An 11,605-nucleotide genomic window follows, 5' to 3' on the forward strand; every position below is an offset into this window, starting at 1 on the left:
AAATTTACACCAGATCCGGTGACCTTTGGGACATGGTTTGACCCCTTAGGAAAGTGCTATCATCATGAAACGTTCAGATCACTTACAACTCAATAAATTCTACCTTCCTGTAACGTTTCTGCCTGATTGGACCTTGTTTTCACACAAATGAACCCAGAATGATGTGAAATTGTGCTTCGTGCAACATAATTCTGGGTGCCATTTAAAAACCATAAGTGCTAATGACTCCATTCCTTTTTGGGGTAATGGGGCTGTTAATTTGAGTACTCTAAAACAAACCTGACCTCTCTAGGATATTCAGAAGCCAAGTTATAAGCCCACAAATGTGTAACTGGACTACTTCTTTAAAGTGACACCAGGCCCGGTGACCTTTGGGACATGGTTTGACCCCCTATAGTAATGTGCGATCATCATGGAATGTTCAGATCACTTACAACTCAATAGATTCTACCTTCTTGTAACTTTTCAGCCTGAATGGACCTTGTTTTCACACAAATGGACCCAGAATGATGTGAAATTGTGCTTCGTGCAACATAATTCTGGGTGCCATTTACAAACCATAAGTGCTAATGACTCCATTCCTTTTTGTGGTTGTAGGGGCTGTTGATTGGAGTACACTAAAACAAACCTGATCTCTCTAGGACATTCAGAAGCCAAGTTATAAGCCCACAAATGTGTAACTGGACTACTTCTTTAAAGTGACACCAGGCCTGGTGACCTTTGGGACATGGTTTTACCCCCTATAGGAATGTGCGATCATCATGAGAAGTTCAGATCACTTACATCTCAATAGATTCTACCTTCTTGTAACGTTTCAGCCTGATTGGACCTTGTTTTCACACAAATGGACCCAGAATGATGTGAAATTGTGCTTCGTGCAACATAATTCTGGGTACCATTTACAAACCATAAGTGCTAATGACTCCTTTCCTTTTTGTGGTTGTAGGGGCTGTTGATTGGAGTACACTAAAACAAACCTGATCTCTCTAGGACATTCAGAAGCCAAGTTATAAGCGCAAAAATGTGTAACTGTACTACTTCTTTAAAGTGACACCAGGCCCGGTGACCTTTGGGACATGGTTTGACCCCCTTAGGAAAGTGCTATCATCATGAAACGTTCAGATCACTTACAACTCAATAGATTCTACCTTCCTGTAACGTTTCTGCCTGATTGGACCTTGTTTTCACACAAGAGAGAATTATAAGACACCTTTCGTCAAACTTTTTGACAGGTCTATTGTTCTTGGACCTTTTTGACCTTTTAGTCCTATTGTTCATTTGACCCTTGACCTTGCCCCCCTTTCCTATCATTAATCAAATGGACAGGTGTATTGTTCAATCTTTGCCCCCCCTTCCGTATCATTAATCAAATGGACATGTGTATTGTTGATCGTCCAGATGGCCTAGACCCCCCACGCCGCATCATCAATGGCGTATTGTTGAACGTGTCCAGATGTCCATGATCCCCACGTCATAGGCTAATGTGTGTAATGGCGTGTGAAGTTTCTTTTTGTGATAGCCCATCGGTTCCCACAGCCCCCCTCCCTTCTGAGTGTAATCCTATTGTGTATAACTCTTTAAAAGCTCAGATCTGTCCGAATGGTGAAAAGCCGAGCTCTAAGAAAAAAATGGCTCACTGACAGTGGATGAGTGCGGCCTAACTGCTGTGAATGACAGCCCCACACGCTGGTCAAGTACTTATGAAATGGTTGTACGTCTCCTCAAAGTTAAAGAATCTGTTTGTGAAGTAGCAAACAAGATGGGATGGTCTGCTTGCTCTCGAGTGGGTGGCATAAGCTGAAGTCAATGCAAGAACTTTTGCAGCCTTTTGCTGAACACACACAAACTCTTCAGAGTGACACATTGTCTATGTCATTAATAATCTCTTTGATTTACTCAGCCATCTGGCATATGTTCACGTTGGATTTCGTATGTTCAGTCTTAAACTTTGTGTTTAAATGTGTTATTTACATGCAGCTCTCAGACACTTTTTGACCAGAACTAAAACTATTGTGTAAAACTTTCTGTCTAGCAGCACCTCAAATAATGGATGAATCATCAGAGGCTGTAAGCACACACACACACACACACACACACACACACACACACACACACACACACACACACACACACACACACACACACACACACACACACACACTTCTCTAAGAAGTAAAAGGATTACATTCAAACATTTGTCTTTGACTAAACCATTCAAACATTTCTCTCACTTCACAAAAGCAATGGTTTGCCATCCTAAACCATTTATGGTTCTGTTGTAAACCACCCTGCATACTCAAGCCTATAAGAACAAAAGTTGATCCTTACCTCAGCGTGATGCTTTTAAGATCTGTTGAGCTTTTTTAAAGTTCATTCTGAACAATTTTGCACAGCCAGCGACTTCTGACAAAGCAAATGACTTCTTTTTTTTTTTGCAGGTGGCGGGAAAGTTTTAAAAACAAAGAACTGGTTGAACCAAATCGTCACAGAAACAACACACAAAAAGCAAATTAGTTACTTTTTTTGCAGGTGGGCTGTATTGAAAGAGTGGCGGGAAAGTTTTAAAACAAAGTTCTGGTTCATTCTAACCAAGTCGGCATGGTAACAATTCACAAAAGCAAATGACTTGCTATTGTTTCAAAGAGCTATTTAGGTGAACAGCATCCTTTGGTTCGTCATCATCAACACTGAAAGCTTAACCCCTCGCCTCCTGCCTTTAGTGTCACATTTTGTTTTCACTGTCACACACACACACACACACACACACACACACACACACACACACACACACACACACACACACACACACACACACACACACATTGCTTCCTGCCTCAGAGAAAAGATTTGATCCATTTTGTAGGACCTATAACAGCTGAAATAAATAAAAAGCTGTTTATGAGGTTTGTTTTTTGGGAGGGGTGGATTAGTAAAGTCTCAGAGCAGACGTACCTCTGGTCAAACCTTTAATGTCATACCTCTCAGAATAGTTAAACTAAGGCACATGCATGTCGTAAACGGATTTACACACGAGTGAAAGAGCTGCTACATTTTAACCAAAACATGAGCGAAGAAGAAGAATAAGAAGAACCGATGGATACGTGTTTTGAATATAGCCTTCCTCTGCTAAAAACAACGTTCGAATTGAGACATGATGAGATTTCAGGAAGAAATGTCCGGTACAAAAACGGTACGGTATTATTTTTTGGATCGTAAAGGTTTTTTTATTTCTGCTCCGGGGAGTTTTGATGAAGCAATGGATACGAGCACACACACACACACACACACACACACACACACACACACACACACACACACACACACACACACACACACACGCACACACACACACACACACACACACACACACACACACACACACACACACACACACACACACACACACACACAACTCTAAACACCCATTCATACATTTGTCTACCTATACAACAAAGCAAATGACTATGTATTGTTTATAAACATTTTTTTTCGACCAATCGCAACCGTTTTCTATTCAAGATTTTTTTTAAACAGCTGTATAAAATGTAAACCCGCATTTTCAGAGTCGTGATTTGAGGTGTAACAAGCTAAGATGACGGGTAAGTTTTTAACTCAAGACGCAAATCTTTTTTTTCTCTTTCTGGTTTAACATCTTTATTTTCAGACGCTATTGTCATATCGGACGGCGAGTGGGAAGAAATTCCTATTGAGGAATTAACTTGTAAAACTCCGGTACCTTCCCCCCTGGATGATTTGTCTAAAATTAATCGCGCGGTCGAGAATCTGAGTGAGTGGATTTTATAAATATATACGTAACGTCCTTTTCTTCAGCTGAGAAATATCTCATTTTACAGAAAAGGAGGGGGTTCAACCTTACCCCGGAAGTGATAACTTTTACCCAACCACGCCTCCATCCACCAGCCGAACCGTCTTACATCCGTATCAGCCCAGCCATACCGTCAGATCACACGCGAATGCGAACGTGAAAGCTGTTCGTTACAGGATCATCACGCCACAGACGATCCTCGAAGCTGGTAAGTGATTACAAAATAGCGATTAATAAGTCAGAGGTGTGTCGTTCATATTTATCGTTTTTATTCTCCAGAGCAACCGTCGACGGCCTACGCACCCCCAATATCTCAGCCCCCACCACCACCTCCAACCCCTTCTCATGCGCAGACGGATGGTAACGATAAAAAAACAACTGATTAATAAGTCAAAGATGACTCGTTCACATTTACCGTTGTTTTTTATACTTTCAGAACAACATCCGACAGCCGCTTCAATATCTCCGCCCACACCTCCTCCTCCTCCTCCCCCTTCTCCAGCACAGGGTAAGAGATTTATAAAAAGGTGGTTATTTACTTCAAAGATGATTCGTTCATATTTTTCCTTGTTTTTATTCTTTCAGAACAATCCGACAGCGACTCTGAAACCGCTGAACGTGGTCCTGAGCAGCCAGCCGGTAAGCTGTTTCACAAAACCGCTCTGCATAGTATATTTAATTTTTGAAGTAAAAAAGATGATGTTTTTTATCCTTTCAGAACAACCCACGACCGACGAAGAGAACGCCCCACCTCCTGCACCTGTACAGAGTAAGTTAAATTTATATATATAATTTATTAAAAGCTCGTTCATTTTATTTATTTTTATTTATTTTATCATCAGAAAAACGGCTGAAGAAGAAGAAGCGGGGCAGATTTACCCCATTGCAGAGATTAAACAGGATGAAGCTTGGGTATTTGCTCCTGCAAGTCAATTCCGGCCTGGTCGATGTGATGCAACAAGTTCTGGCTCTGTAAAAGGACGACGCAGATTTTTTTCTTCATTTTTAGTAGGTTTTTAATGTCTTTTGTATCATGAGTGAAAATTGGTTTGATGACCTTTCAGATTTGTTTGAAGTAGATGATGAATTAAACGTAGTTGATGATGAATTAAACGTAGTTGATGATGAAATGTTAGATAGAATTTTAGCCAGCCAAAATCCCTCAGTGGAGGAGGCCGATAATTTGGTGTTAACTGACTGGTTTGATTTAAGCGGACTGAGTGAAGTAGATGAATTAGCTTCAGATAGTGAGATCTTAGACGATATTTTAGCATCCCAAGCCGTTTCAAACGAGGTCGATCAAATACTAGCAAATTCGGATGAGCCTTCATCAGAAGCAATAAACGAAATTTTGAGACAAATAGAACACCAGCAGCGCGTAAACGAGATCGATCAAATACTAGCAAATTCAGATGACCCATCTCCACAAGCTGTAGATGAAATATTGAGACAAATAGAACACCGGCAGATCGGAGGGAGCGTAAACGCAGCTTTTAACCAGCGTGAAATTAGAGAGAGAGTGTCTTTTCAAGCAATCAACGACCCAGCCGAGTTTTATATTAATCTGATGGAAATATTAAACAGGTTTGCTGAAAGAGGAAGCCAGATCGCGCGTCCCAACGATAGAGTCCAGTTTGAAATTAATACTTTGCACACGACGCACCATGTTAATTTTAATTATGACGGATCAAATATGTTAAATCAGCTTCAGTATTTACTGGATCTGTTAGTCCAATCAAATGAAGCATTAGAGGCCGACAACGAATTTAATTTCAGACTGCAAGTGATAAATAATCCGTCCGGCGGCGGAAAACGAAAAATCGAATCCATTCTGGATCACGAATTAGTCAATAAAAAACGAAACCATCTCATTTGTCCTCCAGAGGCCAATCAGCCGTTGTGTTTTGCGCTAAGCATAGCCGGACTGTTAAATCCCTCAGCGAGAGATACAGAATTATTGAATGTGGCTAAAAATATTCATCAACAGGCAGGGCTTCAGGAGCAATCAACCGTTTCATTTAGCGACGTGATTCAATTTGAAAATATTGTTCAAAGAAAAATAATCATTTTTTACAGATCCGACAGAATCATTTCTAAATTTGAAACAGATTTTAGCGATCGAACAAATCCGTTGTTCATTTTGCTACTGAACCAACATTATTACGGCATAAAAAATATTAAAGGTTTCTTAGGAGCCAAATATTTTTGTTCATGGTGCTTTTCCGCTTATAATAACATAAACGGACATCACTGTAAATGGTTCTGTCGCGTGTGTAATACCGATTTATGCAAACGGACAGAAACGTCTCTCATCACATGTTCTGATTGTAATCGAATATGCCAAAATGTAATATGTTTTCAAACTCACAAAACACCTGTTTTAAGGCCTCAAGCAAACAGGTTAGTTTCTCCTTGCGAAATGTTTAAAAAATGCACCATTTGTAAACAATCTTATTACATCGCCATGGGTGGAAATGGTTCACAGCACGTTTGCTCAGCGACCAAATGCATCGTTTGCAAACAGTCGGTGGTCACGGACGATCATCGCTGTTTTATTCAGCTTGAAAAAAAAGACGACGGTTTAACGGAAAAGGTTATTTATTACGAAACTGAAACGTTTACGGATCAGAACGGTGTGCATACACCTTTTTTAATCTGTGCAAAATCCGATTCAGGCGACGTTTGGGAGAAATTTGGTTTAGATTGCATTAAAGATTTTATTATGCAGATGCGTCGTCCTAAATTCAGCAATTATACATTTGTTGCACACAATGCGCGTGGATTTGATGCTTATATAATTTTGAGCGCTATGTGTCAATTAAAAATTGTTCCCAAAAATATACTCATGCAAGGCTGTAAAATCCTGAGTTTTCACGATCCAGATTTCGGGTTGAGATTCATTGATTCCTTAAGTTTCCTCATGATGAAATTAGCCAACCTTCCAGCTGCTTTGGGCTTTACAGATAAAACTAAAGGTTATTTTCCTCACAGATTTTCATCGCTTGAACATCTGAATTATAAAGGACCTTACCCAGATGTCAGCCATTATGGGTTTGAACAAATGTCTCCGGAGCATAAAAAAATATTTTTAGAATGGTACACCGATGTGTCTAAACAGCAGCTGTTTGATTTCAGAAAGGAGGCCGTGTTTTATTGTAGAAACGATGTGGAAATTCTGCGTAAAGCATGCGGTATTTTCAGAGAGGAGTTTTTTAATGAAACAGGTATCGACCCGCTGAAATCTGTCACGATCGCTTCAGCTTGCATGCGTGTGTTTAGATCAAAATTCCTAAAACCAGACACATTGGCCATTCCTTGTCCGCTCGGCTATCGACCGCAACAAAAACCATTTTCAAGTTCAAGCATCGTGTGGCTGGAATGGGTTTCACGCAGTCAAAATGTAGACATTCAACACGCTTTAACGCCTTTGGGGGAGTATAAAGTGGGAGATTTTTATCTCGACGGATATGCTGTGATTTCAGGCGTCGAACAAGGGTTTGAGTATATGGGTTGTTTTTTCCACGGCTGTCCAAAATGTTTCTTACAGTCATCCATATGTCCTCTGAGAAAAATCACTTTTGGTGAAATTTATGACAAAACCGTCGAAAAGCTTCAGTCGTTGGAAACTGTGCATCGATTAAAAATGAATGTCATTTGGGAACATGATTGGCAGGAGATGGTAAAAACTGATCCGGACGTGAAACAGTTTGTCTCAAGATTTGATCCACCGCCGGCTCCTCTTTTACCTCGTGAAGCCCTGTATGGAGGCAGAACTTGTCCGGTTCGGCTGAGGCATTCTGCTCAGAGCGGTGAAAAAATCCACTATGTGGATTTTACGAGCCTGTACCCTTATGTAAACGCCACACAGACTTACCCCATAGGCCATCCCAAAATTCATGTTAAAAATTTCAGAGATCCGAGTCACTATTTTGGCTTGATTAAAGCTGTCGTTTTGCCACCCAGAAAACTGTTTTTCCCTGTTCTGCCTTTTAAAACATCCAAAGGTAAACTCGTTTTTACACTGTGTCGCACATGCGCTGAAATGAATAATCAATCTGATTCTTGTTCACACAGCGCGTCTCAACGTGCTTTGACAGGCGTTTGGGTGAGTGTAGAGTTCAATTACGCTTTGGATTCAGGTTACAGTCTGGTGAAAATGATTGAAGTCTGGGATTTTGAGAAAAGCAGTAAAGATGTGTTCGCAGGTTACATTAACACGTTTTTGAAGCAGAAACAACAAGCGTCTGGTTTTCCTGAAGGATTGATTGACGATGACTCAAAAAGAAAATACATTCAGGACTACCAACTTCGTCAGGGAATACTATTAGATGCGTCTAAGATTCAGCACAATCCTGCTAAGCGTGCCATTTCAAAATTATGTCTCAATTCACTCTGGGGAAAGTTTGGTCAAAGAGATGATCTTGTACAAACCACATTTGTTCAAAAACCTGATGAATTTTTTGACATTCTGTTTTCAGGGAGATACAATGTTAAATTCTTCAGTTTTCTCACTTCAGGAGCCGTTCTGGTGCAACACAGTTTGGCAGAAAAATGCCTAACGACTCCTGGCAGAAGCAACAACATTTTTATCGCCGCTTTCACCACAACTTATGCCAGATTGAAATTATTAAATGCGTTGAACAAACTGGGAAATCGCGTCATTTATTACGATACAGATTCTATAATTTATTCTGTCAAAGAGAACGAGTGTGTTTTACCAACAGGACCGCTGCTGGGGGATCTAACTGACGAACTTGGAGGTGATTCCATCACGGAATTTGCATCAGCTGGTCCAAAAACGTATGCTTACAAAACCCGGGACCGCCAGCAGGTGGTGCTAAAGGCTAAGGGTATCACACAGTCATTCATTTCATCTGATCACATCAATTTTGACAGCTTAGCGCTGCTGGTTGAGGGGTACGTGGCTGGAGAAAGGGGAAGATTTTTGCAAACTCGGCAGGAGATCGTCAAGAGAGATAAAAAAGGTCTCACTCTCGCGAATGTTTCATTTGTGAAAAGGTTTCGTGTGATTTTTGATCAAAGGAGGTTGTTTGCTGACGGCAGTACAGAACCATTCGGGTATTAAAAATGGAAACTGATTTTGACGCTAGACTAAAGTCTCCATTCAGTGCACAAATTGCTGGTCCGTCAGGCTGTGGAAAAACCTTTTTTGTAAAAAGTATTTTGGAAAATTGTATGCAATGTTTAACTGAAATGCCAAAAAACATCGTGTGGTTTTTTACATCTTATCAACCTATGTATGATGATCTTTGTAATAAAAGTATTCGATTCATTCAAGGTCTCCCGCTTTCATTCGAGGATGATGATTTATTTCCATCGGGTCAAAACCACTTGGTGATCTTGGATGACATGATGTCTCAAACCTCCAGCCATCCTGGAGTGCTAAAATTATTTACGCAGCTGAGACATCACAGAAATATGAGCGTCATTTTAATCACTCAAAATGTTTTTCATCAAGGAAAACATAGTCGTTCCATCAGCTTAAACACCAATTATTTGATTTTGTTTAAAAACCCTCGAGATAAATTGCAAATCAATGTTTTAGCAAATCAAATATATCCTACCCAAAAAAGATATTTCATGGAGAGTTTTCAAGACGCTACGTCAGAACCGTACGGTTATTTAATTGTGGATTTAAAAGCGGAAACGCCAGAATCTTTCCGTCTCCGTACGGGTTTACTTCCGGATCAGCTCACCGCGGTGTATTTGCCTAAAACAGAGCCATGTCAGCCCGGATAAAACGCAACGCCAAGATTCTACGTGCTTTGTCACGTATGAAGCATCGCCAACGTCAGGAGTTTTTAAAAGGGTGCTCCGAGGACGTTCTCAAGGCTTTGTGTGAGATAGCTTTAAACGTGATCAAAGGAAATATACGTCTGTCGCCGCGTCAATTTCGAAAGTTGTCTAAAAGCAAAACGGTGCTCAGACAGTTGACTCATAACAAAACTAGCCTTTTTAAAAAAAAGAAGCTTTTAGTCGGCCAGAAAGGCGGATTTCTACCCATACTACTAGCAGCCGCTGCGCCTCTGATCGGCGAACTGATAGGTGGCTTAATAAGGAAATAAACGATGGCTTCTCAAAAAATGTTTATGGTGACCCCCCAACAATTACGTCAGCTTGTTAAACCTACGATACGGGACGTGGCTGAAGAGAATCTTGACTCTGAAATGAAATTAATTATGCAGGAGACGGGATTAACGCCGTATGAGAAAATTAAAAAATACAATGCGCTGCTACAGCGTTATCTGAAGTTGATGAAAAGCGGACTACACGAAAGTGCAACTCCCACTGAACCGCCCACTGTGACGGCTGAGCCTACGTCAGCTGTAGAAACAGCGGCTGACACGCTCATTAATGAAACGCTACAGAATCTTCCTGTGCGCGGAAGAAAAAACGCCGAGTACCTGCTGAAAATGACACGATTAAACTGGACTCCGACGGGGGAATTTAAATATAAAGGCGATGTGCAGAAAGGATCGCACATCCTTGACTTGATTAAAAGCATCAGCAACCCGTTAAAAAAACATCCACAATCAGAACCGACGGGTTGGACTCCTTTCCTAAAAACTCTAGTAGAAAAAAATGTACCCTTATCTATCGTGTCCAATCCGCTAGCGAAACGTCAGATTACGCAACTCAGGAACGGAGGGGCTGTACTTCCGGATTCTGAAGACGTTTTGAAGAAAAAAAAGAAAAAACCGAGGAGAAATATCATTTTATCACCAAGCTGGAGCGATGTCCCCACTTTGAAGAAATGGATCAGCTTTACACCTTAACTCTCTTGTTTGTTCAATAAAACTTTATTCAAAACAAATTTCACAGTCCGTGACATTCTTTAAACATTTCAAGAGTACAATTCACCTGTGTGTAGTATACATCATGACGTTTGATGCAATTTGAAAATTTTTTAACAAAATGATAAACCATAGCATCATTTTTATCTACATTTTTATGATATTTAGACAGAATTTGTTTCAGAGAAAGTCCACAAGCCTTATGACACAGGAAAAAAACACAATGCTGGCCACAACGGTCGGATGCAAAACTCTGTAGCTGACGATCCTGATATTGTATTCGTGAACAACGTTCTGTTAGAAAATTCAGGATGTTTTCAGGGTAATATTTAAATTCAGGCGATAGACCGTAAGAGTCAAAAAATGTCCCGAGGCCATTTTGTTCCACAGCTAGCGCCAACCAGTGTTCACCGGGTAAATGGACAGGATGAGTGTTTACCACAAAGTAGGCCGGTAGTCGAATGTTTTTTGGGACGGTAGACAGCTGATCAGACGCGTACACGCCACCAAAATAATCTCCCAGCAGGTTCGATAATATGCCGTCCAATTCGTGATTATCCATTAATAATAATCCACCAATACCTCTCTCTTTGAGTTTATCTCCAGAATGGAGTCGTAACACGCATACACAATGAGTGTAGCCGTGGCTCTCAGAGGTTCTCCAAAGCGCATCTCCATCCTCAGGTTGCCGGTGGAAACGGTTGAAAGCGCCTCCGAGTCATCCGCTGTGTTCAGATTAAAGGCAAAGAGTGTATACCCCTGTTGATATTCCAACCTATTAATCGATAGAGGCAAATCTTTCAATTGTCTTGAAGTGGCTGTAAACAGATTATAAAATTCTCTGACCGATGTTCCCTGGTAAAAAGTAGGTTGGAAGGCTTTCGATGGAATCTGTTTTCCGTCTCTGGACAACGCCAGATATTCCACATTCATGTGACGAAAATTAAAAGGCGAAAGATCTCGA

At 40.7% G+C, this 11,605-nt stretch overlaps 1 protein-coding gene across 3 annotated transcripts; it reads left to right on the top strand.

Annotated features, from left to right (window-relative positions):
* The first annotated feature begins 3,556 nt into the window (after positions 1–3,556).
* On the top strand, positions 3,557–6,364 carry LOC139063415 (WAS/WASL-interacting protein family member 3-like). 3 transcript variants are annotated; one of them, XR_011516780.1, is made up of 6 exons: positions 3,557–3,787; positions 3,855–4,186; positions 4,263–4,334; positions 4,412–4,465; positions 4,545–4,595; positions 4,669–6,364. XR_011516780.1 is itself a non-coding variant. In XM_070545276.1 (4 exons), exons 1-4 carry the CDS (start codon positions 4,172–4,174, stop codon positions 4,800–4,802), a joined length of 402 nt encoding a protein of 133 aa, XP_070401377.1. In that variant the 5' UTR covers positions 4,138–4,171; the 3' UTR covers positions 4,803–6,364. The 3 variants fall into 3 exon arrangements, 1 of the variants encoding a protein (XP_070401377.1); XR_011516779.1 differs by having other exon boundaries at positions 3,557–4,186; XM_070545276.1 differs by lacking the exon at positions 3,557–3,787 and having other exon boundaries at positions 4,138–4,334.
* The last annotated feature ends 5,241 nt before the right edge of the window (positions 6,365–11,605 follow it).

The sequence above is a fragment of the Nothobranchius furzeri genome, chromosome 15 (genome assembly GCF_043380555.1).
Source record: "Nothobranchius furzeri strain GRZ-AD chromosome 15, NfurGRZ-RIMD1, whole genome shotgun sequence".
Lineage (NCBI taxonomy): Eukaryota > Metazoa > Chordata > Actinopteri > Cyprinodontiformes > Nothobranchiidae > Nothobranchius > Nothobranchius furzeri.

Bases quoted from the DNA above. Each gene is read 5' to 3' on its own strand.
- LOC139063415 (XM_070545276.1), top strand. From the start codon at position 4,172: ATGCGCAGACGGATGGTAACGATAAAAAAACAACTGATTAATAAGTCA. The intron at 4,335-4,411 runs GTAAGAGATTTA...TTATTCTTTCAG, and splicing joins TCCCCCTTCTCCAGCACAGG to AACAATCCGACAGCGACTCT. The intron at 4,466-4,544 runs GTAAGCTGTTTC...TTATCCTTTCAG, and splicing joins TGGTCCTGAGCAGCCAGCCG to AACAACCCACGACCGACGAA.